Source organism: Tachysurus vachellii, chromosome 24 (genome assembly GCF_030014155.1).
Source record: "Tachysurus vachellii isolate PV-2020 chromosome 24, HZAU_Pvac_v1, whole genome shotgun sequence".
Lineage (NCBI taxonomy): Eukaryota > Metazoa > Chordata > Actinopteri > Siluriformes > Bagridae > Tachysurus > Tachysurus vachellii.
The window spans coordinates 12,341,363-12,366,939 of record NC_083483.1 but is presented as its reverse complement, the minus strand read 5'-3'; the positions used below and the strand labels follow the sequence as shown (position 1 = coordinate 12,366,939).

The window sequence follows — 25,577 nt, the reverse complement described above, 5'->3', positions numbered from 1 at the left end:
TTAAAGCGACTTTTGCTTATGGTGTGTGTTAACCAGGGATCATAATACATTTCTTAAGAAAAAATAAAAATGTTACATGAATTATAGGCACGATTTACATTATTCTCTACATTATCCAAATAAAAAAGCAACTTAGCCAAATCATCTTCTTTTTCTTTCTTTTAGCCCTCGGCATATTACCATTCAGCATTCATTGCGATGACTCGCTTTTTATATAAGGACAAAAAAAACCAACATCTTTTGCATTTAACTTGTCTTGAGGCAACATCCAGCACAGTCACGGTTCATTCTAGCTGAAAAAGATGTATATTTCCTTAACGGCAGAAGAATACCAATGTTAAAATTGATCATATTTGAATTACTGTGCAAGGCTTTTATCTGCAATATAAAAGAGCGTTGTGTAAACAGGAATATTTCAAGAAAATAACAGCCAGATGAAATTTTATTCCATTGAAGTATACTATGGCTTCAGTAATATGTTTTTATACAGGCTTCATATAATGTAGGTTAATGCAGCTTAGGGTGAGTCGAGTAAATGGGATCGTAGCACTAAACCTCAAACTAAACCTCTGAGGGCTTTTATCCACGTTTAATACTTCCTTTAAACTCATTCCACATACAGCATAAAATTCCTAGGTGTGTGCAATAAATCCTAAATGATAAATTAAAACAATTTTACACAATAACTCATATGTACCAAACAAACAGTTCTATTATCGTTGAATAGCAATTATAGCTTGTATTGAAGTTTTATTTAACAGCTGCAAGAAAATAGTTTTGTTGACTTTCAACAAAAAAGTTGAAGGAGTTAAAAATGACAAAAAAAAAAACAATGAATAAATCTGACTGTACCTGTGATATTTTCCCACAACAAGTATAGGAATATAACTTTTTTACAGCATTAACTTCAGCTGAATTGAAATTTCTGGAACGATGTTGACACTTACAGACATCCCTCTGTTATGCTAATTTCAGAGGCAAAATGATTGTAGCTGCTGCTAATATGCTAATTCAAACATAATCTATAATCCCATAATTTGTGTCTATACAAGATCACTCTCAGATCAATTAGACCTGGCTAAGGATTATTTTTTATCTAAACAATACAGTATAAGAAAACCTCAGTATTTATATAAGACTTCAAAAGTATTCACACAGCTTAATGTGGGTATATGCTAATTAGGAAAAATACATAGGACTGAAAAGCCCTAAAACATTAAAAACTTTCAACATATAAAGCTTATATCTTACAAAGCATTGCGGTGACTCAGAGAAATGTTTTGTGGATTTTTTTTCCACTAGGCAGCTAGCTACGTTACATACCTAAATAGCTAGCTGCCTAGCTAACAGTAAGGTGTTAATGAAGACCACACAAATATAGATATTTTCTGAAAAATCTCAAATTTCGCATATTTCAGCTGTATGCTAAAAAGCTATGTTTTCAGAAATACCAGTAAACTTTTTAACACAGCCTCAGTAGTGTCAGCAAACTAAGATAGCTACTTAGCATCAAGATGTGAGTAAGTTGAGGGTGTATTATAACTTACAGTATGGTTTTTCCAGAGTAGTATAATGAATATCTGCAATGTTATTCAACCTTCATGTGGTAACAAAATTAGCATAAAGACCAGTTTCCTACTGGGAAGTTGCACAAGTGGAAAAAGTGTTGCCCACTGGGAAATTCTGTGGTAATTTTTATACACCTGTTTCTGACATGGAAGGAGTCTTAAAATTTCAATATGGTGGAAAAGAGTACAGTTTCGGTGCTGATGGTTTTAGCTTTTTATCGCTGTTTTCATTTCAACCTCTTCAGAAAGGGAACTTTCTATTATAGAACTACAAATAAAAGTTTTAATGGTCCCCTGATAGATGGATAGTGCTCTACTGTATAACACAAGAGTTTATATGGCTCATACATTTCACAATACCCTGGATCATTTCTCCAGAGTGTTTCATCACTAGAGAAAAAAAAGTTTGTCATATCTAAACGCAAAAGTGGGGAAATAGTTTGGGAGCTAAAAGCAATTTATCTTAAAACGGATGCCTGCCCCATGTGACAAGGTAGCGCGCAAAGTCTTAAATGAAATCAAATAAAAAAAAGAAATGGTAACAGAATCTGCTGTAAGAGAAAAGTGGTGATGACCTGCTGCTTTATATATATATATATATATATATATATATATATATATATATATATATGATACTTTTTGATCGAATTTTTGTCATGTATTAAGTTCATAGAAAGGATATTTTGACACTCTACAAAAAAAAAATAAAAAAAATAATTTGAAACACGTCTGTCTGACAACTTGATTATCACTTTTTGATGGACTGCATTATATTGTCTTGGAGATTCAAGCAGTAAGTGCTGGCTCAAAGACACCTTAGTAACCTCTCCTCTGCCTGTCTATTAAATAAAACACTCACTGTTGAAATAAAATTAGCTCTAACTCTGAACCCATATTGACATGGTTGTCCTATACTATAACTTCCCGAGTGCATGGACATTTCCAAGCACTCCAAGTGCAGAGTTTCCACATTCTTTTGTGAGGTATTAAATTGACACTGGCATCAGCTGGGAAAAGGGCAGCATAAGCTTAAGGAGATACTTCACTTACCCGGTCTTAGCAAAATTTGTCCAGTATGTCATCACCACTGCGCTGAGCATGACGTCATTCTTGGAAAAGTTGCAATTGAACAGATCGGTCGGGCCAATCATAGGGATCCCGAACACGTACGGGACCTCGTCTCCATGCGCCGAGTCTGCCCAGCTGGGCTTCATCTCGCTCTGACAATGGTGGTAGAAAGCGTAGAAGTATGTTGGCGATCCATACTGGGCATGAAGGTCGGCTGTAGCTACAGCAGGTGCCACCCACTGGTGATCTGTAAATAATGCAACCAAAGTCTTGCGCCTGGTCTCTGGATTCTCCTTATCAGCCCAATCAGTATACATGAACTTGATAGTCTCCCTGAGCGTATCCTTCCCCTCCGGATAACCGTACAGGTGGTCCACAAAATCCGACACTGCGAAATCAAAGTCATTGGCCGACACGCCATCCTCGCTATCTACAATCCCATCCACGAACTTGAAACCTTCGCCCTGGTTGACACCCAACATTATGTCATAGTTCAGGAACTCGCCCTGCTCCATGAGGATCTGTGGGTCGTCAGGGATGACATCGCCATCTATGACCGGTCCGAATGCAATGTGGTACTTGGCCTGGGTTATGTATTGCTCGATCAGCTCCTTGTAGTTCTTGTTTTGCAAGCATTCCACCAGTTCGATGGTATCCAGCATGTTGCAGCCTACTTTTTCAGCAAGCAAGCGTGTGTACTTGGCCGGCTGGTAATTGACGGCCCAGCTGGATAGAGCCGTGCCACTTTGGATGATGGCTTTCTGAAACAGATCTACAAACGGGAAGAAATAAGCAGCCATTAGTGCACTTAGACCACTTTGCTAAAAGCTGAAGCACCAGTGTAACTTTTCCGATCAATGCTAAAACTCAATGGTAATGTGCAGAGAATAAACCAGGACAAAGGCAAAAAGGCATGAGAGGATACCAACTTCCAATTACTCAGACCACTGTGGTCATTTCAGGTTAGTATACCAGTGAGGTGGATTTGAAAGAAATATTTTTGAAGACTAAAAATAACATCGGCTGCTGAGATGAGCTATATAGGATTCCCATATTACTCTGCCCACCAAGATGCGACTTTAATCTTTAACTAATCTACAGTAAGTACTGTAGCTATCTTAAAGAAGTTATCCTGCATTTTAATACATTATTGTTATCTTCACTTTTCCATTTCAAATCTAGCATGTTGGAAAACATGTCCCCATTTTAGTAGTATTTGCTATTGTCCACTAACATGGTCTTCATTTTTTAAAGGCTTCATTTTTAATTTCTTCTAGACTTGTAACTTGAAAATCTCGTTGTGCAAGCACGTCATGCAACTAGATTAAAACGGATCACGTTGCCATCATTAATATTTTTGGGGCATAAGAATTACTTTCCCTGTATTGCCACTTTGTAAATAGGCCACAGCACACCAGGAAGTGTTCCTCTGTGTGTGTGTGTGTGTGTGATGTTTTGCCCATACTTTCTATTTATATCATCTTAGTCTAGTGATTCAATCAGGGCAATATGAGGACCGAGTGAGAACAGAGTTATCTGTATCTTCATAACGGCTTTCATTTTCCATCACTTTATTTAGCCTTTGTGGAGACCGAGCGTCTGAGGTGAACGCTGACAAAAACACATAAAACCTTTGTATTGGACCTCTGTCAGATCAGCCATGCGTGGCAGCAGATTCATGTTGCAGATTTTGTCCTAGACAAAAAAGATAACTAGAGGCTTGGAGATGATGATTCAGTGACACAGAAGGAAAACAGAGCCCTCAATCCATTCCATATTTTCAGTAATGTAATGAAAGCTGTGTCTTTACTAGTAGATATAACACAGTACAAATATCTGTATCTGTTCAGTGCCCCAAATAACTGTATCCACAAAGTGGGTGTGGCTTAAATCTTAAAGGCTCTCGAGTTGCATTTTTATTTTTTAAATGTACGTCAATGGCAATGTGGTAGCTTAGTGGTTAAGGTGTTGGACTACTGATCGCAAGGTTTGAACCCCACTGCCACCAAACTGCCACTGCTGGGCCCCTGAGCAAGGCCCTTAACCTTGTATTGATGCACTCTATCTGGTCCATATTTGTCAGACTGTATATTTATAATCACACCCTCCAGTGTCACCCATATGAGGATGAGGTTCCCCTTTGAGTCTGGTTCCTCTCAAGGTTTCTTCCTTTACCATCTAAGGGAGTTTTTTCTCACCACAATCGCCTGAGTCACCTCAGACTTGCTCATTGGGGATAAATACAAACACATTTAAATCTATCTAATATGAATCTTGAATTTTGTATTCTATTAATCTTTATATTATTCTTTATAATAACCTTTTGTTCTATGTTTATGTTCTGTAAAGCTGCTTTGAGACAATGTCAATTGTAGAAAGCGCTATGCAAATGAACTTGAATTGAATTGAATTGAATTAACCCTCAAGTACTCAGCTGTGTAAATGTAAGTCGCCCTGGATAAGGGCATCTGCCAAGTGTATTAATAATTACGGCTTTTGGCAGACGTCCTTATCCAGAGAGACCTATGTTTATAAAATCTTTTATACAAATGAGCACATAGAGTTAAGGGCCTTGCTCAAGGGCCCAGCAGCGGCAGGGTTAGGGTTTTGGTTAATCCAACATCTTAACCACTCAACTACCACTTCCTTTTATCATTTATCTTGATAACTATGCCCTAGGAAACCTCTGGAACATTCCAAAAAAAAAAAACAATTATCTTTGCGTATATTTTTCTAGCACATTTAATTCTATAAACTTATAAACACTGACCAGGCAGTTCATAAGGATGAATGAATGAATTTAATGAAAGAAAGGGCTTACGAGTGTGACGCCAGTATATTGGATTCACATGACAGCTTTTTGAAAAGAAATGAAGAATAAATATTAATAGTTGTTTATTACTGAGAACTAAAACCAATCTTTTTCAAGATCTCAGCAGCTAGAGCAGAAATAATGTGTTAGTAAATGCTGTTTGCAGTATTGGCATTATATAATTCAAAATATATTCATAAATCATAGCTGACCCTTCCAGACAAGCAGGCAGGGGGGTACTGTGCATCTCGTCCGCATTATTTTAATCAAGCTTGTCACATCCTCAGTCCAGATTGAATTGCAGGTTCTGGGGAAGAGACGCTGTTGCCAGAGGACATTTGATCCATTATGAGATTTCACTTCGATCTGGCTTGTTTTTTTTTACCACCGGAAGGTAAGCTTTGTAGTCTAATGTTGAGCATCAGTCAGTTGCTTTTTAGCTATGGCATTCAAATAGATTCTAATGGGATGAAAAAAACAAAAAAACTTGCCAGAGTGCTTTCAAGAGTGGACAGTATTCAGTGTCTGAAAAGTGCTATGAAAGGCCTAAGTGGTTAAACAGCTTCCGAGCGATATTTTTAGCATCTAAACACAACAATGGCATTGCAAGTGCACTCCAAAATAGCCAGATTTATTCTGGAGTGAGAATCTTCACTTTGTGCCGGTTGTATAATTCATCCATTATAATTGGTGAAACAAGTGTGAATATTAAATTAGTTATAGTTCATGTAGCAGGTTGAAGGTTTGGGAAGTGGTCACTCATTAATTTCATACCTTGGAGATTGGGAGCTGAGCAATTAGGGTTTTGTAATAGAAAGAAAAAAAATCTCTGGACTTTTGTGGTTTCTTTTTTTTTCTGGAATAACCTCAACTAACAGGGTTTGAGCTTGATGGCACCGTCGCATCCTGACCTAATGAATTGCATGTGCATATTTTTAGAGTCTGTTAAACGTTGTAAATGTAAACGAAACTCTGGATTGTTGCTCATTACCCATGAGATTTTATCAGACAGGCTTCAGTTTACAGTGACTTTTGAGATCTTCCTTGACATTTCATTACCATCTTATTAGCATGAAAGCGATTCTTCTGAGGGTGAAATGTGCAATCCGAGAGACTTTTAAAGGCAGGGTCTCCGATTTTTGAGAAATGCTTCAGAAAACTGAGTCGGGCCAAATAATAAATGAAAATAAAAACAAAAATATAAACAAACGTGTAGCCAATGAGCAGAAAGGGGCGGGGCTTGTCAATATGCGGCGGAGAGAGTGTTCAGTGCGCATGTGTGACATTAGCAGAAAGCGGTTTTAACAGTGACATGGAGGATAAAAACAAAGAAAGAAAGTGAAGAAAGGCTTACGATAAGGTAAGAAGTAAGACGTGTTAATATAGGATCAGCTTTCCAGCGCTGGAGAGAACTGAAGGAGCAGGAAGTCGCATATTCACAGATTGGAGTTTCCCGAGTCAATAACTCCTGAGCTAAACACTGTTACTACACAAATAACACCTCTTTTGTATCATAGTAATGTAGAGACACAGCTACAACCGCGTTGTGTGTAGTAACAGCGTTTAGCTCAGGAGTTATTGACTCGGGAAATTCAACTTTACTTAAGACGCCGAGGCGCTTTTTTCCTTCTCGATAGGTGAGTAACTTTGGCTTTGCTTTGTTACACAGAACTAATATATGCCTTTGTCCTTTGCATGATTATGCTTGTGTGTAATTTTTGCTTGTTTGTTTATCTACACTCATATTGTTCTTCCCTTCAGCTATGATAAAGACACATTTCTTTCCATTATTTGCCTGGGTTACGTATGTATGTGTGGGCGGAGCTATCAATACAGGGGTGGGACCCATTTGGGTTAGGGGTGTGTTTGTTTTGGTGATTTCAAATGTCAACATTGGTTTTTCAAAAATCGGAGACCCTGCCTTTAACTTTCAAAAATAAATCTATAAAGTACAGAACTAGGATTATAAGCACATTCTTAAAGGCTTATTATTTAAATTTGTACAATCATATTTTGATTATTTATTGTGGCCCTGAAGCCCTACTGACAGATCACATTAGCATTGAGTTGAGATTATTTATAGACCTACTTGCTTTTGAGTTATTGAGGTTCAGATTAAATCAATTCTGTTCAATTGACTATAAGAACTCAATGAAAAATATAGTCCGAATTTAACAGACCCCTAGCCATGCTTTCTCTGGGTCTCATTCTGAAATCCAATTTCACAGACATCTGAAACCCAAATAACTCTGAAAACAAACACTAAGATGATTAGTAAAATAAGCAGTAATTAAACTTAACGTACCCTCTGAGTAATGGGACAGGGTCAGTAAGCTCACGCATGACGCTCCAGCTCCCGATCCAAATATTGTCACCCGTTTCGGATCGCCTTTGAAGGCCTGGATGTTGTCTTTGATCCACCGCAACGCTTGAATCTGGTCCAACAGGCCGTAATTCCCTTTGGCAGCTTGATCCCCTGTGCTTAGAAATCCTGTTGGCACAGAACATAACAACATTTGAGCATTGTTGAATTGATTTAAAAAAAAAAAAGAAGAAGTAGTGAAGCATATAGCGGAGTCCCGGGATTGATTGATGTGTGAATGGTTAATCCTGTGCACTCAGACCTGGGTTTTGGCACCAGTGTAACAGCAGGAGAAAGAAGGGGACACGATTCGCAGACAACGACATGACTATTTTATTTAAATTTTATTTCATTATGGCTTCTGCTCATGAGTTAACGACACTCACTGAAACAAACAAAAAAACGGCTTTAAATGCGCTTCGTTTTTAACCACACGTGTAAACCCAACCCTTCTTGTATTTCACTGGAGTTTTTTTTTTGCAGCCAAATATGCTTTAATTTTTTTTTTAGTTTTTGTTTGTTTTTCAAAATTTGCAATCTTTTTTTAAGAAAACTACTTGAATTGGTGAAATCCCAAGCACAGGATCGATGGATCAAGGTCGATGCATTTGAATGGAAGATTGTTTCTGCTGAATGCATGGTGTAGCCTTTCACACGTTACTCGCTCTATCTCGTAACACTGACCTTTTATAGCAAGCACTTGCCCACGTCCACAGTCTAACACTGGACCCTTTATAATAATAAAGCAACGGATATTGAGTGTCATAAAACGTCTAGCGTTAAACTATTTCTCTTTTAGCTTTCTCTTAACTAAGACTATGTTTACGTGATTTTATGAGAATAAAGTAATTTCTCCCCAGTAGAGGACATTTTTTGGGATTTTTTTCCTAAATGTAAGATGCTTTGCTTCTGTTTAGCCTGAGATAAGAATTTATGGATGCAGTTTGTGTTATTTTTGTCATGCTTATTCTCTCACAATAGCCTCCTGACCTTTGTGCCAAAGAATCAAACTGTTTCAGCAAATGTCTGAAACTTAGCCTGAAGGATTTTCTCTGTGCAGAGGGCACTAATGGCTGCCCCTAATATTCCCTAAGTTTTATTTCCGCCTTGTCGCGACGACCCATCGCCTTGACAACCAGATCAAAAAGATTTCAGATGCACAAAGAGATCTTCCGAAGTGCACTTTTTTACACGGTTATTTGGCCATCATGTCTATTTGCAAAGGGTTTGGTGTTACCTTTATTTCAATTCCTGACGTTTTTTTGGCTGCTCTTTTTAAACGTGAATGCCAAAAGTGTCCCATTTATTGCGGTGTTTAAAATAAGTCATTCGAGTGATATGGGGGGAAAAAAAGTGACAGCTTGGCGGCGACCTTTGTGAGATCCTTGCTGTGAAAGGGGGAAAAAATTGCTCAATTATATGACTCAATTATAATTATAATGCACGCTCAGCATGGCAGGATCTTTTTCAGAGCTCTGTCAGGAACCTATGTCATTGCTTTCGCAGTGTCTATGAAGTACTAAATCATCCGTGCCACTTAAGAGACTCCTATAACGCAGTGACTTCTCGAAGGAATGGACTCATGATATGATCTCGGCGACGTTTTAAGTGAAAAGTGCCGCTCTGATGCAGATCCAGCAAGGAACATACATGTTCTAGGTGTTGAGTTGGAATGAATCTGTTAAAATAAATAAAACACTGGGAATCTTTCCTCTACTGACGATGGCAGTCCTTGGGTGCATGGTGATCGTTATCTTGTTTCTCTAAACCCAAAAGGTTTTTAAAACCAAATATCAATCCTTCAAATATGTCAAATTAAGCGCCTTTGCACCGATCGGCTTGTGGCTTACTAACCAACCCTAAATAATCAACGAGCAAAAAATTGCCACTTGACAGATTAGCCAAGTGATTTAAACCCATTAGCAATGCCTCGCAGCACCCTCTAGGGTGTCTGCTCCATTCTCTTGGCCAGACTTGGCCTCATTCCCCTCCGGAGGGTGCAGTTATAGACCAGAACAGTTCAGGGTAAATAGGATAAGGAGTATGTGTAAGCAGAAGAGAGATTTAGTTGGTCATGCTGACATGGGGCTGGGGGGATTACAACATTGGCAACTCTAGAACCCTGAAACGGATATCCTGGAGCCTCAGTGTGGATAGAATTGCCAAAATATTTTTACTTCTTAATGAAGACCTCATAACACTGACACTTCTCCAAAAGTCATAAATAACTCTACTTATGAAAAAGGGAACTGACAATATTTGGCACCTGGTTTATTGGCAGCCGCATGTTTATTAATGACTGCAGCATGTAACAGAAATGAGACTCTTTCAGTAATATTTTATGAGGTTGAAAAACATTTACAGAAGTATTTTGGTCCAATCCTCAATTCCTAGTATTTAAATTCCAAGATTGCATCCTAAGTCCGTTTTTTCTGGCAGCTTCAGTTTTCCCCATAATGATAAACAACCAACCAAAAGGTTTATATGTCTGACTGTTTCTTTACACTGAGAGTCAAAAATGTCATAAATGTCAAAAGTGGTTGTTTTGAGCCAGTTAATGTGGTTTGGTTCAGATTTGTGCTTTTTCAAACCACTGGAAGGAGATTTCAGTGTATAACCAGGACCCTATGGAGAACTAGGAATAAGGAATAAACTGACCTGCTGTACCTGTTGCCACCACAAACCTCACCATGAATAGGAGAAGGAAAATAAACAAACAAATAATTCTAATATATATTTATTAGTAAAAAAATACAATCAGAATCTTATCTGACTTAAGTATAAAAAAAATTGTTTAAAAAAGAAATAATTTTGGCACTTATATGCTTTTTTACATTTATATATATATATATATATATATATATATATATATATATATATATATATATATATATATATATATATATATATATATATATATATATATACAGGGGGCACAGTGGCTTAGTGGTTAGCACGTTCGCCTCACACCTCCAGGGTTGGGGGTTCGATTCCCGCCTCCACTTTGTGTGTGTGGAGTTTGCATGTTCTCCCCGTGCCTTGGGGGTTTCCTCCGGGTACTCCGGTTTCCTCCCCGGTCCAAAGACATGCATGGTAGGTTGATTGGCATCTCTGGAAAATTGTCCGTATGAATGTGAGTGAATGAGAGTGTGTGTGTGCCCTGCGATGGGTTGGCACTCTGTCCAGGGTGTATCCTGCCTTGATGCCCGATGACACAGGCACAGGCTCCCCGTGACCCGAGGTAGTTCAGATAAGCAGTAGAAGATGAATGAATGAATGTATATATATATATATATATATATATATATATGTATATTTTTTTTTTTTACATTTATGTGACTTGAATATTAGTTGTGTGTAACTAGTTGTGTATATTGTTTTGCCACTTGAACCAACTTTCTGTTAAATGCTGACTAAAATCCACATCTGGACCCTTCACAAAGCTGTTTACGAGTCACTCAGGTATTCCGGAGCATACTGCAGTTCCAGGTTAGAGATATTACTAAGCATTAATGCAGTCTCCGGTGTGGGGATTAAGGCTAGGCCTTCATCGGCTCTCTGCCCCTATCTCACTGGTTCTCGCTAATCTCTGTCTGTATTAAAAAATGAAGCTGCCAGAAGCTTCCGGCAGCATTATAAGCAGCTCTGACCAAACACCAGGGACAGATCACCAGTTTGAATGACACTGGACATACAGCTGTCCTTCAGACGCTTCCCTTCAAACACTCGACGTGATTGCTGTCTCAGACTGGATTGAGTGCAAGCGTGAGCACATTACCATCATCAACAAAGCGTGGATGACATAATTATGCAACAAGAATTACATTTTTATGACTTGATATGTGCTTTTTTACACTTAGGGCAAAATAAATCAGTTTGAGGAAATTAACAATGCACCAAAAATGTTCCTAGAATACAAATGTATGACATTTAAGAAGAATGATTAACTGTAACAATTCTGTCTTTGTGTGTGTGTGTGTGTGTGTGTGTGTGTGTGTGTGAGAGAGATCTTCCTTAAACACTCCAGCGTACTCCCTCTTTTATCGCTGCCACCTAGAAAGGTATCGATCCTCTAAAATCTGCTGACATGACTGATAATGTTGGAAGCTGTGCATTAAAAGTTCTGGCCAGTTACCATAAAAACAATATTAATCGCGGAGCATGTTTAACAACATTATTTATGCAGAAGAATGATCATTAAGCACAGCTGGATTTGAGCTGGAGAGAGAGATTGATTTGTTACATAATCCATACCTCTTCCTTCCCCTGAGCTTTGTTTGCCGTACATTTCCGGATATAATTACCTTAAAAGGCACTGGATATTTTTTCGATTATTTATTCAAAAACAAAAACAAAAAAAAAACAACATTATGCTGTGTAATGAATTGCTATAACCCTCAGATTTTACCTGCGTGTATCTGCCCTTCACATTGATTGATAGATCTGATTTTGACACAATAACATCGTTCAGAAGTGCAGCTCAAGGAAACACACTAAGTTAAGAGTAAGGTTATAGAGAGTGGATAAATCATGTCAGTTTTTTTCTACCTTAAATGTAATCCAGCAAATTACAAAGTTAAAGTGATAAATAAATAGAAAACATGTCAGGATGTGCCATGCTGATAGACTCTAGACAGAAAAAAAATGGCATAATAAATTCAACAATGTATAGTTTGTCTTTTAGGGGTGCATAAACTTATGCTAATTAATCATTGTACTATTTTTTTTTCCCTATGGATTTTCCCAGACATATCAGAGAAGCTGCTAGGAGACTTACATCAGCAGCGTGTGACAACATTCTTCATGTGTATAGGTCATGGACATTTGCCTATAATACACCAAAACAGAGACAGCTATCCATAATCATGTGGGCAAACATGTTACCGTATGATGAGACCAACATGAAACCTTTTTGGTCATTATTCAAAAACATAGCTTCGGTGCAAATCCCCGAAACTTGTCTTGTATACTTGTCTTGTATACAGAATGCTCTCTCTCAGGGATCATGACAGTTCTATATTGGGTTCAATTTCAGATTGTTTTTGTATATGAACTCTTTCTTATTTTGTATTATGTATTATTATTATTATTATTATTATTATTACAATAAAAACTTTTATAAATTAAAAAGAAAAATGATTATTATTATTATTATGAAGAGGAGGAGGAGGAGGACTGGGAGGAAGAAGAAGTAGTAATTACAGTAATAATCGTGGTTGTGAAAGTAAGCGCTAGTATCAGTAGTAGCAGTTTCAGTAGCAGTTGTAGCAGTTGCAGTATCAGTATCAGTAGTAGCAGTTTCAGTAGCAGTTGTAGCAGTAGCAGTTGCAGTATCAGTAGTAGCAGTTTCAGTAGCAGATTCAGTAGCAGAAGCAGTATCAGTATCAGTTGTACTAGTGCTAGAAGTAGCAGAAGCCGTATCAGAGGTAGCTGTATCAGTAGTATTAGTAGCAGTATCAGTAGTAGTAGCTGTAGTATCAGTAGCAGTTTTAGTAGCAGTCAGTAGCAGAATCAGTATCAGTTGTTCTAGCGCTAGAAGTAGTAGTAGCAGTAGCAGTATCGGAGGTAGCTGTATCAGTAGCAGTTTCAGTAGCAGTAGCATTTTCAGTAGCAGTAGTAGTAGCAGTTTTAGTAGCAGTTTCATTAGCAGTAGTAGTAGCAGTTTCAGTAGCAGTAGTAGTAGCAGTTTTAGTAGCAGTTTCATTAGCAATAGCAGTTGTACTAGCACTAGAAGTAGTAGTAGCAGTAGCAGTATCAGAGGTATCTGTATCAGTTGCAGTTTCAGTAGCAGTAGTAGTAGCAGTTTCAGTAGCAGTAGTAGTAGCAGTTTTAGTAGCAGTTTCATTAGCAATAGCAGTTGTACTAGCACTAGAAGTAGTAGTAGCAGTAGCAGTATCAGAGGTGTCTGTATCAGTAGCAGTAGCAGTTTCAGTAGCAGTAGTAGTAGCAGTTTTAGTATCAGAAGCAGTATCATTATCAGTTGTAATAGTAGCAGTAGAGTATCGGAGGTAGCTGTATCAGTAGTATCATTAGCAGTTTCAGTAGCAGTAGTAGTAGCAGTTTTAGTAGCAGTTCCATTAGTAGTAGCAGTAGCAGTATCAGTTGTACTAGCACTAGAAGTAGTAGTAGCAGTATCAGTATCAGCAGCAGTAGTAGTTGCAGTAGCAGTTTCAGTAGCAGTATCAGTATCAGTATCAGTTGTACTAGCACTAGAAGTAGTAGTAGCAGTAAGACTGTAGGCCAGGCAGCTTTTTCCATTCACCTAATTTGCTAATGTAATTAATTCAAGCTAATTCTCAGTCAATATGAGCACAGACCCTAATCATAAACGTAAATCAAGAGAGAAAATAAATAAAATAAAGCCAGTTAGACTGCCAGAAACACTGACACCTTCATATTCACTTTAATCCTTGATTATTGCTTGGCATCATTTTTCTATCAACAACAATATGCTGATGAGGCTTTAAATAAACAAACCGACATTATGTTTATTTAAAAACACACACACAAAAAAAAAGGCAGACGAACCAAACGCTTGGAAAAACGTCATATATTCTCCTATGTTAGTGGTTTTAAGTGTTAGTCTATGATCTTGCTTTACGTATCATGACATAAACAATTTTGCTAAAACTTTATTACGTTAGATGGAAATGTCCGGAAAATGAGTTATTAGTGTCTTAAAGTCCAGTAGGTCTAGTGAGCCGAGATCCTTTTCAGTGCCTGAAATCACACTTAAGCTTATTGAGACACACCCTGTGTGTGTGTATGTGTGTGTGTCTCATATATAAGTTAAACCCTGATTAAAATACAGCACTTCCTTTAGATATATAGCTGATTGCATGAATCCTTTTGTCTATGACACTGAATATCTTCTTAAAAAATTTAAATAGATCCAAAAAAGAGAGAAGATAAGAAAGAAAAGAAAAAAAAAGAAAAGAAAGCCAGCATCCTGACAGATTGACGTTAATAGTTCCTAATTGTGCTCGCTGTCAGCAAGATAATCCTTTTGGTTCCCAGATGAAATGTTAATTATCAAAGGGAGTGATGTGCGGGGAACATTGCGGATTAGCTGAGCGGGGTCAGGTCACTCGCATGCGCACACACACACACATGCACACATGCACACACACAAACACACAAACACAGAAAGCCTTTTTGTGCCACTGAAATCAGCCCAGCTGCTAAACCTATATTGTGATTTTTAAACTTCCTCAGCTCGCAGAATAACGTGCATTCGTTTATTATTCTCTCCGGTGCATCACCTATTTAAAATTCTATATTTACCTGACACACCACATGACACTGCTGAATACTGATAGAATCCACGCTTTGTCTTCTTTGAAGGGAAAGACAAAACCTGACGCATTGCAGTTCCCGAGGTTTGCGCACATCTACCGTCAAACAGCTGGAACAAGCTACACTTAGGCTTCAGTGAACTCCTCAGTCAAAATGCATGATAAGAGAAGAGCCAGAACGAGTTTGCACAACAATGGAGTCGAAGCTCATTTATCCTCTTTGCCAAGTCTGAACAAACCAAACTTAGCTTGATACACGCTGTGCGCTGCCAATGTTTGATTTTATGTCCACACTATACAGAAAATACCAGCAAAGAACCATGACAAGCAAAAAAATTAACCTTTTGTATCAGAATTAGGGAAGATTTGCAATCAGTTTAAACAGGCGAATTATTTTATGATCGTGAATCTGAAACTTTTGTGTGGAAAAATAATGTATATCTACAGTAGTATCTAGTATAGTAGATAAAAACAGACAAAACCAAACAACCAGTGGATTTTTTTTTATTCAGAAGTTGTCTATTTAGTAGCTAATTTAAGTAAATGAGGTTTACTTACATAAATGTAAACTGTACATTAAATTCATTATGAAGAGTAAAATATCATTATACAGTAAATCTATAAGAAATGATACACCTTAAAGGTGGGGTGCACGATGTTTGAAAGCAAATTTGAAATCACCAAAACAAACACGCCCCTAACCCAAATGGGTGTCACCCCTGTTTTGATAGCTCCGTCCCACACATACATACGTAACCCAGGCAACTATTATGGCGGAACCTGCTGGGGCAGCTGGCTGAGGGGATATTTTTATCAATAAATGAACTCAATGAGTAATACTATGGTAATACAGATGTGTTTTTGTAGTACTGTGTGTTGTACCGTGAAAGGTTCAGTTCTCTCCAGCGCTGGAAAGCTGATCCTATATTAACACGGGTCCTGCTTCTTGCCTTATCGTAAGCCTTTTTTTGCTTTTCGTTTTTATCCGCCATGTCAATGTTTCAATCGCTTTCTGCTAATGTCAGACATGCGCACTGAACGCTCTCTACGCCGCATATTGACAGGACACGCCCCTTTCTGCTAATGTCAGACATGCGCACTGAACGCTCTCTCCGCCGCATATTGACAGGACACGCCCCTTCTGCTAATGTCAGAAATGCGCACTGAACGCTCTCTCCGCCGCATATTGACAGGACACGCCCCTTTCTGCTAATGTCAGACATGCGCACTGAACGCTCTCTCCGCCGCATATTGACAGGACACGCCCCTTTCTGCTAATGTCAGACATGCGCACTGAACGCTCTCTCCGCCGCATATTGACAGGACACGCCCCTTTCTGCTAATGTCAGACATGGGCACTGAACGCTCTCTCCGCCGCATATTGACAGGACATGCCCCTTTCGGCACATTGGCTACACGTTTGTTTTGTTCGTCGGCCCGACATCGTGCACCCCACTTTTAAGGTGACCTGTTACAGGATGATGTCTAACATTGTCCACTTCGCCGTGTTTATTTTTCTGTGTGTGTTTACATTTATGCTACGAGTTGTCTGTATTGTTATTGGTTGTCTTCCTTATTGTGTTTATATTACCTGCATTTGTTTTGATTATTAGTTTGTCTATAAAAACCCTTGTATGTCTTCTAATCTCTGCGAGGTATTCGTTTAGTTTCCTTTGGCGTCTGTTGATACTGAGCTTTTTGTTCTTGTTTCTTGATTCTCAGTTTTTGACTTTGCCTTGTTATCCTAATAAACTACCTACCTGCACTTGGACCTTCTCCACCTTGATATCTTGATTTTGCCATGTCGGAGACACCAGAGACTCCTTTCAGACATGCCAAATAACCTCATTTTTAAAATCGGTTTATGTGGCCCGAGCATTATGCAAGGCTATGTTGTTACCATAGAAACGTATTGGAACGGACACATTAAGATTATCCTGTGATTTATATTTAGAGCCTCTGAATCAACCAATCAGAATCTTCTTATAATAAAAAAAAATTATATCTCTCAATCCTTTCAGGGGTTTTCACCTGGTGGTCCAGCAGCAGGATCCAACCACTGTGCTGACCCCATTGGAGCAGCCGAAAGAAAAACAACAATTTCAAAGTTTTTTTAGCCTGACCTTTTGGGATAACTGATATATTATAAAAACAATTCAGTGTAGAAACAATAGACTGCTTTTTTTTATCTGAAAGGATTCGAAAACAGAACACAAGCTTTTGTGTGGGAAGCTTTTAAAGAATCCTTAACTATTTGAAGAACCATTTAAAAACAATTGATCCATAATTGTATATTTTTTGGGATTGTTGCAGACCAAAATGCACGTAGAAAATAAATTGATAAATTAAACTGAATCCTACATCAGACTGTATCCCTTTTAGAAAAAGCATCGAAGCAGAACTTTTCTATCAACCTATAAGCATTAACCATTACATTAAGCTTGAGAAACTCCTTTTCTGGATCTACTGCATCTACGGCTCGCTCGTAAACCCACAGCTAGGTTTCAATTATTGAATGTCTGCCGGCATACAAGCAGAACCATTAACCTACAAACCACAAGACATGACTGCATTTGGTAGCTGATACATGCCAAGAGGCTTGAGGTTACATAACATAATACCATCTGATTGACGGCTGAACGGGAAACCAAACTCTCAAAGTGGATCTGCGATCACTGGGGAAATCTGAATGCATTAATGTCATGGACTCAAAAGTGTCACATGTGTGAACAAAAAGCTTGGTTTATTCCCAACAGTTATTTAAGTGAATATAGAATTGAATTGACAAATACAGCTTTAAACACAGGGTGTAAATACTATTACACGCGTCTTGCTCTGTGACACAGAACAAACAACTTCCTGGTCTCATATATCCAGTGTTAATAAACACACGTATTCTTAGACGTCGCTTAACTTTCCGTTTAATGTATATTTAGTGATCTGCCATCTGTTGTTTGCACAGTGAAAACCATCATTGGGCTATGCCAAAAAATAAATAATTAAATAAAATTTGTTCCAATTTCCAATTCATTTACATTTATTCATTTGGCAGATGCTTTTTATCCAAAGTTGAACACATCCAAGTGTAGAGGTCCAAAAGGAGTGGAGCCTGACTTTCACTAACTAATAAGTAATAGACATTTATAAACAGCATGATGAAGGCAAAAATAGATAGATAGATAGATAGATAGATAGATAGATATATAGATAGATAGATAGATATATAGATAGATAGATAGAAACTTTAGTCAGAAGGCAACTAAACCCAATCTTACTACTCGATAAAACATTAATAATATAATAATATTAATATTAATTCCAACAACAATATTAAATGTCCCCTGCCACACGCATTTCATTACTTTTGTGGTAATGTCTGAAGTTTACCATGGACTCTGTAACATTTTTTGTGGAAATAATGCCTTGGTTACTTTGTTTCAAGCCATTCTAGTGTGGTATAGAAAGCCTGCAGGAAGACTCAGCTCGATTTGCGCCAGTTCTCATGAATATTCAAATGAGCTATGCTGCTTGGCTCTGATTGGCTAACCGCTAGGATATGAGAGCATGACTATTCATTCACCCAGCACAATAAGTAGCCTAGGCTAGAGGAAATTTGTTTACAATCACCTTGAATTGCGGCAGAACGGCTTCTTCACAAGCCCGTTGACGTTCAGCCATCCTTGCTGTATAGGAAACTCACTGAGCTACACGAATTCTGGGGGTGCGGTCTCAAGTGGGAGAGCTCATGAATAGTAATGAGCTCAATCACTCTGACGTCAGAGTGACCAGCTTTTCCAACTGACCTGATTTCTCCCCTTATTTCTGTTAAGTGGCTAGAACTGACTGGGGAGGTAGCAGTTCGTTTTCACATTCACGACACAACACAAACACATATGGACCTAACACATATCAAAAAATACAAGTAAAAATGGTTTTGTGTGGAAGGGTACCTTTGTTTTTACAAACAATTGTAACAAATGCTCACCATCACCACGTGTTTTATGTGAACGATTGGATATATCGATAATATTTGAATTAATTTTGGACTTTGGAAAAAAATTTCAAAATGGCGGAAATATTTTTACAGCGGAAATGAAATCGGAGATAAACGTTATGTTCGTTTTAAGGCCAGGATTCCACTATTTTTGTCCTATTTTTGTTTTTGGTCTATTTTATTTTAAGAGTGGGACTGAAAATTGGGGATTTTGTTCAATTTTGAAAAGTGGCATTCATCCATCCATCCATCCATCCATCCATCCTCTACACCACCATATTCCAGTCCATCATAGGGCACAATCACACACCCATTCACACACTACAGACAATTTCAAGATGCCAGTCAGGCTAAATTGTATGTCTTTGAACTGGGGAAGAAAACCTCTGAAGCACATGGAGAACATGCAAACGCCACACATGCATGGAGGAGGCGGGAATTCGAACAGCAGGATATATATTTTTAACATCTATGAGAGTGCGATAGAGAAATATGCATGCATCGAATTAGATTCAGCTCAGCAGAGAAGCAGAGGCAGAACCTGTGACAGTGTGACAGTTGGTTGATTCGCTCCTCACTCGGGGCGAAGCAATTCGTTTTATCTGTTAAACAGAGTCATATTGTTTTCTGTCATTTCAGCATGACTGTGATCCCCCATGCACAATCAGCTTTCATCATCAACTGTGAGCGAAAAAACAAAAGAAAACAAAAAAAGGAAGGCGTACGGTGTAGTGATAGAATCTGTGTCCTCAGCTCGGGGAATTGGTCAGCTGGAACCGTGAAACAGTGCGACTCTCTACACATGCTGGGATGCGATATACGACCCGTGTGATCTGATAACGTATGTTCGTTAAATTCTGCCAAGGTAATTAGAATCTGTAGGAAGCCCCACACAAGCCTTGTCCTCCTGGACTTAAAATATGAACAAGTACCCTCTGCACTGTGCTCTGCAGTACTAGAGTACATAACTCGAAGTGTGTATAAGAGTAAACACGGTTCCTTTTCTGCACAGGGTCAGAGTAAGAATGCTTGTATGTAATAACTCTTACTCCGAGTTTAGGAATTCCAATCGTTTCCAAAGATGTTTCTCAGATGTTACACTGGGTCCTGTGTTGTAGCTAATGTACCTAACCGAGGCTGAAATACGACGCTCGGGCACATGGACGCGCTCCAACCAGCATTGCACAAATGAAAGAGCTGCAGAAGTACGATAGTGTAAAAGCAGAAAATATTCCCATCCATCAGCAAAACGCAGTCCCCATAATAAATGGACCCCGTTCCTCTGTTCCACTTCCTGCTTCTGTCAGAGAGACATATTTTGATCGATGATGTCTTTTTCTGGACCACACTACATTTTGTTTCTCTCTCATCTGTTCTTTCGGTCTGCATTACGTCTATTTGGGGTGAGCCTTCTCTCAGGCGCTGTGAGTGTGTGTGGTGTGGTGTGGTGAGAGTGAGTGTGTGTGTGCCGCTCTCTTTGTTGCACCTGATTCTCTTAAACCAGATGAGCCTTTTTTTTATCCTTTAAAACACCACTCTCACCATGTTACGCTCCAGTTAGCATGTATGCCCTCTGCAAGCATGTGTACTAGCTGAAACCATTTAGTAAACCTTCACGAACCAATGTGAAGCTTTATGTTCATTTGTCATGTTTTAGTTTGTTGTTGAAGATGTCTGGTGATTTCTCCTTTCTGATTGGTCGATTTTTATTTCCAACTAATAGGTAACTCACGTTTATTTTGTTATTATAATCATGCTAATATCTCTGTAATGAGGCAGAGGTTAGCGATAGTTAGCAACGCAAACTAATCCAAGTCACAAAACACAAACAGGGGACATAAAAAAAAACTTAGCAACAGGTCATGAAACGTCGAAAAACAAACAATAGAACAAACGGCTCGGTAAGGCAGTGAACATTAGCAATACTTTGTGTTAAGTCTGTGCTTGAGCATGCGTAAATGTCTGTATACTGGAAGTGACAGGATGACACGGAAGTGTTTTGTATTCAATGGAGGGCTCCCTATGGTGGGCTGGAGAGGGATCATTTGACAGATTACTTACAATCTTAATCACACAGATGGATGTGAACACTCTCACATGGATTGGGAATTGAACCCGAGACTACCTGTAGGAGGTGGTGTGAGTTCAGCTGCACTGAAACTGCACAGATTCATGATTCCTGTGACACGTACACAAGTCTGTACTTGTTCAGGAAGTAACCAGTGTATGTTTTTAAGCTGCATTACACACCAATTATCAGGGAAACATTGTGGGACACAGAAGACTGAGATGATTTTCTTATTTATTTGGCATAATAACCCAAAAAAAAATAGAATATGGTAAGGCTCACAGAGTTGTGTTATGTATGAGCGTCTGGGATGATGTAAGATGAACGCAAATGCACCGGGGTTCGATAGAATCAAGTGAGTCTGAAACCAGAACAACACTGCAGGAGGGACTAGGATCAATCACACCAACGTGTGCAGTGTGAAAACCACCAGATATTTCGAGTTAAAGCCGTTCCTTTAATGGTCTAGGCCTAATACATTTCTACAAGGGATTTAAAATAAGGTTCAAGAGCTACATAAACATATTAAAACGTGTACATTTTTATACAATGTCACGATCAATTCAGTTATATTTATTTAACTGTATTTATGTAACTATTTAACTACATTTATATATTTATTTATTTAAAATTCACACACTTTGTTTAGACCTTGGTTTATTTCTGTTTCCACATCTCAGAATCTTTTTTGCCTCAATGTGAACCTTGGGATTTTTCTTTTAATTTTCATACATTTCCTTCATATTTAAAAAAAAATTGCTCTTAATTTAAAGGGAAATAAATACATATAAAATACAAAGATTACTGAAAAAAATGGGCAGAAAAAAATAAATAAACATTACGGAAGCTAAAGGTTTGTGACGACTCACTTGTTTTTTATGTGTGTGTGTGTGTGTGTGTGTGTGTGTGGCCTCAGGCAGGTGTGTTGCTCTGACACTAGACCATCGTTAACACACTCAGAAGCTTGTGGCACTCTCTCTCTCTCCTCTCTTTCCTCTCTCTGCCCTTCTCCTCTCTCTCTCTTTCCTTTCTCTGCCCTTCTCCTCTCTCTCTCTTTCCTTTCTCTGCCCTTCTCCGCTCTCTCTCTTTCCTTTCTCTGCCCTTCTCCTCTCTCTCTTTCCTCTCTCTGCCCTTCTCCTCTCTCTTTTTCCTCTCTCTGCCCTTTGCTTCTCTCTCTGGCATGCAAGAGATCATGACATGCTTTCTGACAGAGAAGCGCTGCACAGAAGAGGAAAAATGCTGTGGTCTTGGACCAGACTCCGGCCTGTTACATGTTTACGCACACACACACACACACACACAGCGGCCATCTACATGCATGTACCGACCTCTCTGCGTCTTTCATATCGAACCTCCTCAGCTCTTCATTAAAGCACTGCAATAAGTAACCGTGTAAATGAAGGCACACAAACCTCATCCTCTCCACAGACTGGTGAGTTTCTACTGGCTCTAAATTACACCACAGAACAGGTTTCCTCTCTCAACAGGTTTTCCTCTTCCTGATGAATGTATGCAGTTTACGCAGCATCGTTTGGATTAGACAAGTAATGCAGCTGCTTATAAAATGAAGTATCTTTAATGAGATTTCTAAAAAAGATGGCTTTTCGATCTTATCCTCTCTCTCCCTCTCTCTCTCTCGTTCTCTCTCTGCATGACAAGTAAAAACTGACAGCTAAGTTTCTGAATGTGTGTAAGTTCATGGTTTGTGTTCATATTGTGTGTAGGATGTGTGTATGTTTATGGTGTGGTGTATGCTCTCTCTCTCTCTCTCTCTCTCTCTCTCTCTCTCTCACAATTGAAGCTATTATCATGTAGCGTACCGTTTTCTTGGTTCTTAATTTCCTAAGCCTATGTGCGTTTTTCCAGTATGCCGATATTTTCTTTTAGAACACAGTATTTTTGTTTTCATACATCACTGAAGGTGCTCGGCTTAATGTATTTCCATTAGTCACAAGAATATTTCTTGAATTATTATTGTTTCGTGAATTTTCATGATATTTATGTATTCATTCATCTTCTACCGCTTATCCGAACTACCTCGGGTCATTGGGAGCCTGTGCCTATACAGGCGTCATCGGGCATCAAGGCAGGATACACCCTGGACAGAGTGCCAACCCATCGCAGTGCACACACACACACACACTCTCATTCACTCACACAATCACGCACTACGGACAATTTTCCAGAGATGCCAATCAACCTACCATGCATATCTTTGGACCGGCGGAGGAAAACGGAGTACCCGGAGGAAACCCCCGAGGCACGGGGAGAACATGCAAACTCCACACACACAAGGCGGAGGCGGGAATCGAACCACCAACCATGGAGGTGTGAGGCGAACGTGCTAACCACTAAGCCAACGTGCTTATGAAATGAAATTTCATTTTATTTTTAACTTGATCGCTGCTTTGCACACTGTATATGAAGTGGCACAACAAGGCAACAGCTGGGTTTTAGCATTCAGCTAGTTTGTATCCTCAGAGTTATTATCATACTAGATGTTCATAAAGATGGGGACAACTAGCATTACTATTAGCTATGCATTATAGGACTATTACTAGCTACTATTAACTATTAACTATTAACTAAGCTAGTTTGTACTGTCAGAAGTATCATCATGTTAGTTAACATTATTGAGATTAGGAATAAAGCTGTTGTAAGTTATCAAGGTGACAGCTAGCTTTAAGCCTTGTATCCTCTGAATTATTATCATGCTAGTTTACATTTGAGAGACACTGAATAAAGTTGTTGTTAGTTAGCAAGATTTTAATAGCATGTGGCTAAAGTGTAATGATAGCAGCCCACGAGGTTCATTAAGATGATGATGACTAGCTATTAGCATTCAGTTAGTTTGTATTGTCAGAAGTATTATTATGCTAGATAACTATTAATAATTAGTGAGATAAGGAATAAAGCTGTTGTTAGTTATCATAGGGACAGCATTTGAGAGACACTGACTAAAGTTGTTGTTAGTTAGCATAGCATAGTGACATCTGCCTTTCAGCATTCATCTAGTTTGTGTCCTCAGCGTAATCATCATGCAAGTTTATGTTTGAGAGACACTGAATAGAAACATTGATTTATCCTGGGTTACTGAAAATCTGAATCTTTTTTTGTGTAGGTTTTTTTATTCTTTGTTATTTGACTTCAGTGTATCATTTTAAGTATTTGCTCTGAATATCTGCACTTTATCAGGAGTAATAAAAAAAAATGAGCATTTTTAACACCTCTCAAAACAAACATTAAAATGTGCATTTCTTAGAAGTAGTAATGAATATTCAACAGGTTTTATATCAGAGTCACATATTTTCTTGGCTGTGTAGTTTATACTGTAGCTAAAATCATCATAACATTTATATCTTATGTACTGAGTATAAACAGTGGACTTTCAGGACAGCCGGAGATTAGTTTGAAGGCAAGTTTTTAGTAATATAAGAAATGTCTAATGAAGCTAAATATTACCAACAACAACAATGTTAAGAAATCTGAAGCTAAAGTTTGGAGTCTGCTTGTGATCTTCAGGCGTGACTTCAGGTTATACCGTTCTGTCAATAAAAAGATCTATGCCTATGAGTCGATAATGTACGTAAATAAATAACGCACTATTGTGATTATTTTGATGCAATAAAGCATTGATTCTTGTTGTGCATCACTACTTTTAACCTCCCTCGCTCTTCCTTGTGACAGGTGTCCTCTTTCCTCTTCACTCAGCTCCAGGATGAGGATCAATAACGACTATGTGACTGATGAACAGCCTTTGCGTGACAGACTGTAGATGCACCGGCACCACTTCTTTGCTCCGCTGGAGGCCTGTAATGTACGGCTGAAGTGTATAAGTGCATTGGCAGGTCGTTCAGGTAGACAGGACGCGTTTGTGAGTGTGGGTGATAGTGTGCTGTGATCGCTCGACAGGCCCCAGGCTGGCTGGCTGCAATGACAGTTCATTCAGGTATGTGATAGGTGTGTGTTCATGTTAGACCTGGGATAAGGATGTGTGTGTGTGTTTCATGACAGCTCGTTGGGTCTGGTACAAGGATGTGAGGCAGTGATGGAGACTGAGAGCCATTGGCAGATCCAGTAATGGTTTTCAGTGGGCTGAAAAACACATTTTTATAAGTGTGCCTATCTGTGGTCTGGTATCCATCTTCAAAGTAAGGACTAAAATCACGACAAGGCATGAGGTTATAGGAAGATGCTGTGTGCATTTAGCTAGTTTGTATGGTCACAAGTATCATCAAGCTAGCTAACGATATTATCATGCTAGATAACATTATTGAGATTAGGAACAAAGCTGTTGTTAGTTAGCAAAGCAACAGTTCAGTAATTAGCAGAGTTTTTATTAATTATCATTCTAGTTTCCATTTGAGAGACACTGAATAAAACTGTTGTTAGTTAGCATAGTGACTGCTG

The 25,577-nt window shown here is 38.6% G+C and overlaps 1 protein-coding gene across 2 annotated transcripts in view; it reads right to left on the bottom strand.

Moving 5' to 3' along the window:
- The window catches only part of nlgn4xa (neuroligin 4 X-linked a), an 81,280-nt gene that overhangs the window by 7,328 nt on the left and 48,375 nt on the right, over positions 1–25,577 (bottom strand). For both annotated transcript variants that reach the window (XM_060860730.1, XM_060860731.1), the window contains 2 exons: positions 7,754–7,939; positions 2,619–3,408 (listed from right to left, as the gene is read on the bottom strand). In XM_060860730.1, coding sequence (XP_060716713.1) covers positions 2,619–3,408; positions 7,754–7,939 — 976 coding nt within the window. The remainder of the gene's footprint in view (positions 1–2,618; positions 3,409–7,753; positions 7,940–25,577) is intronic.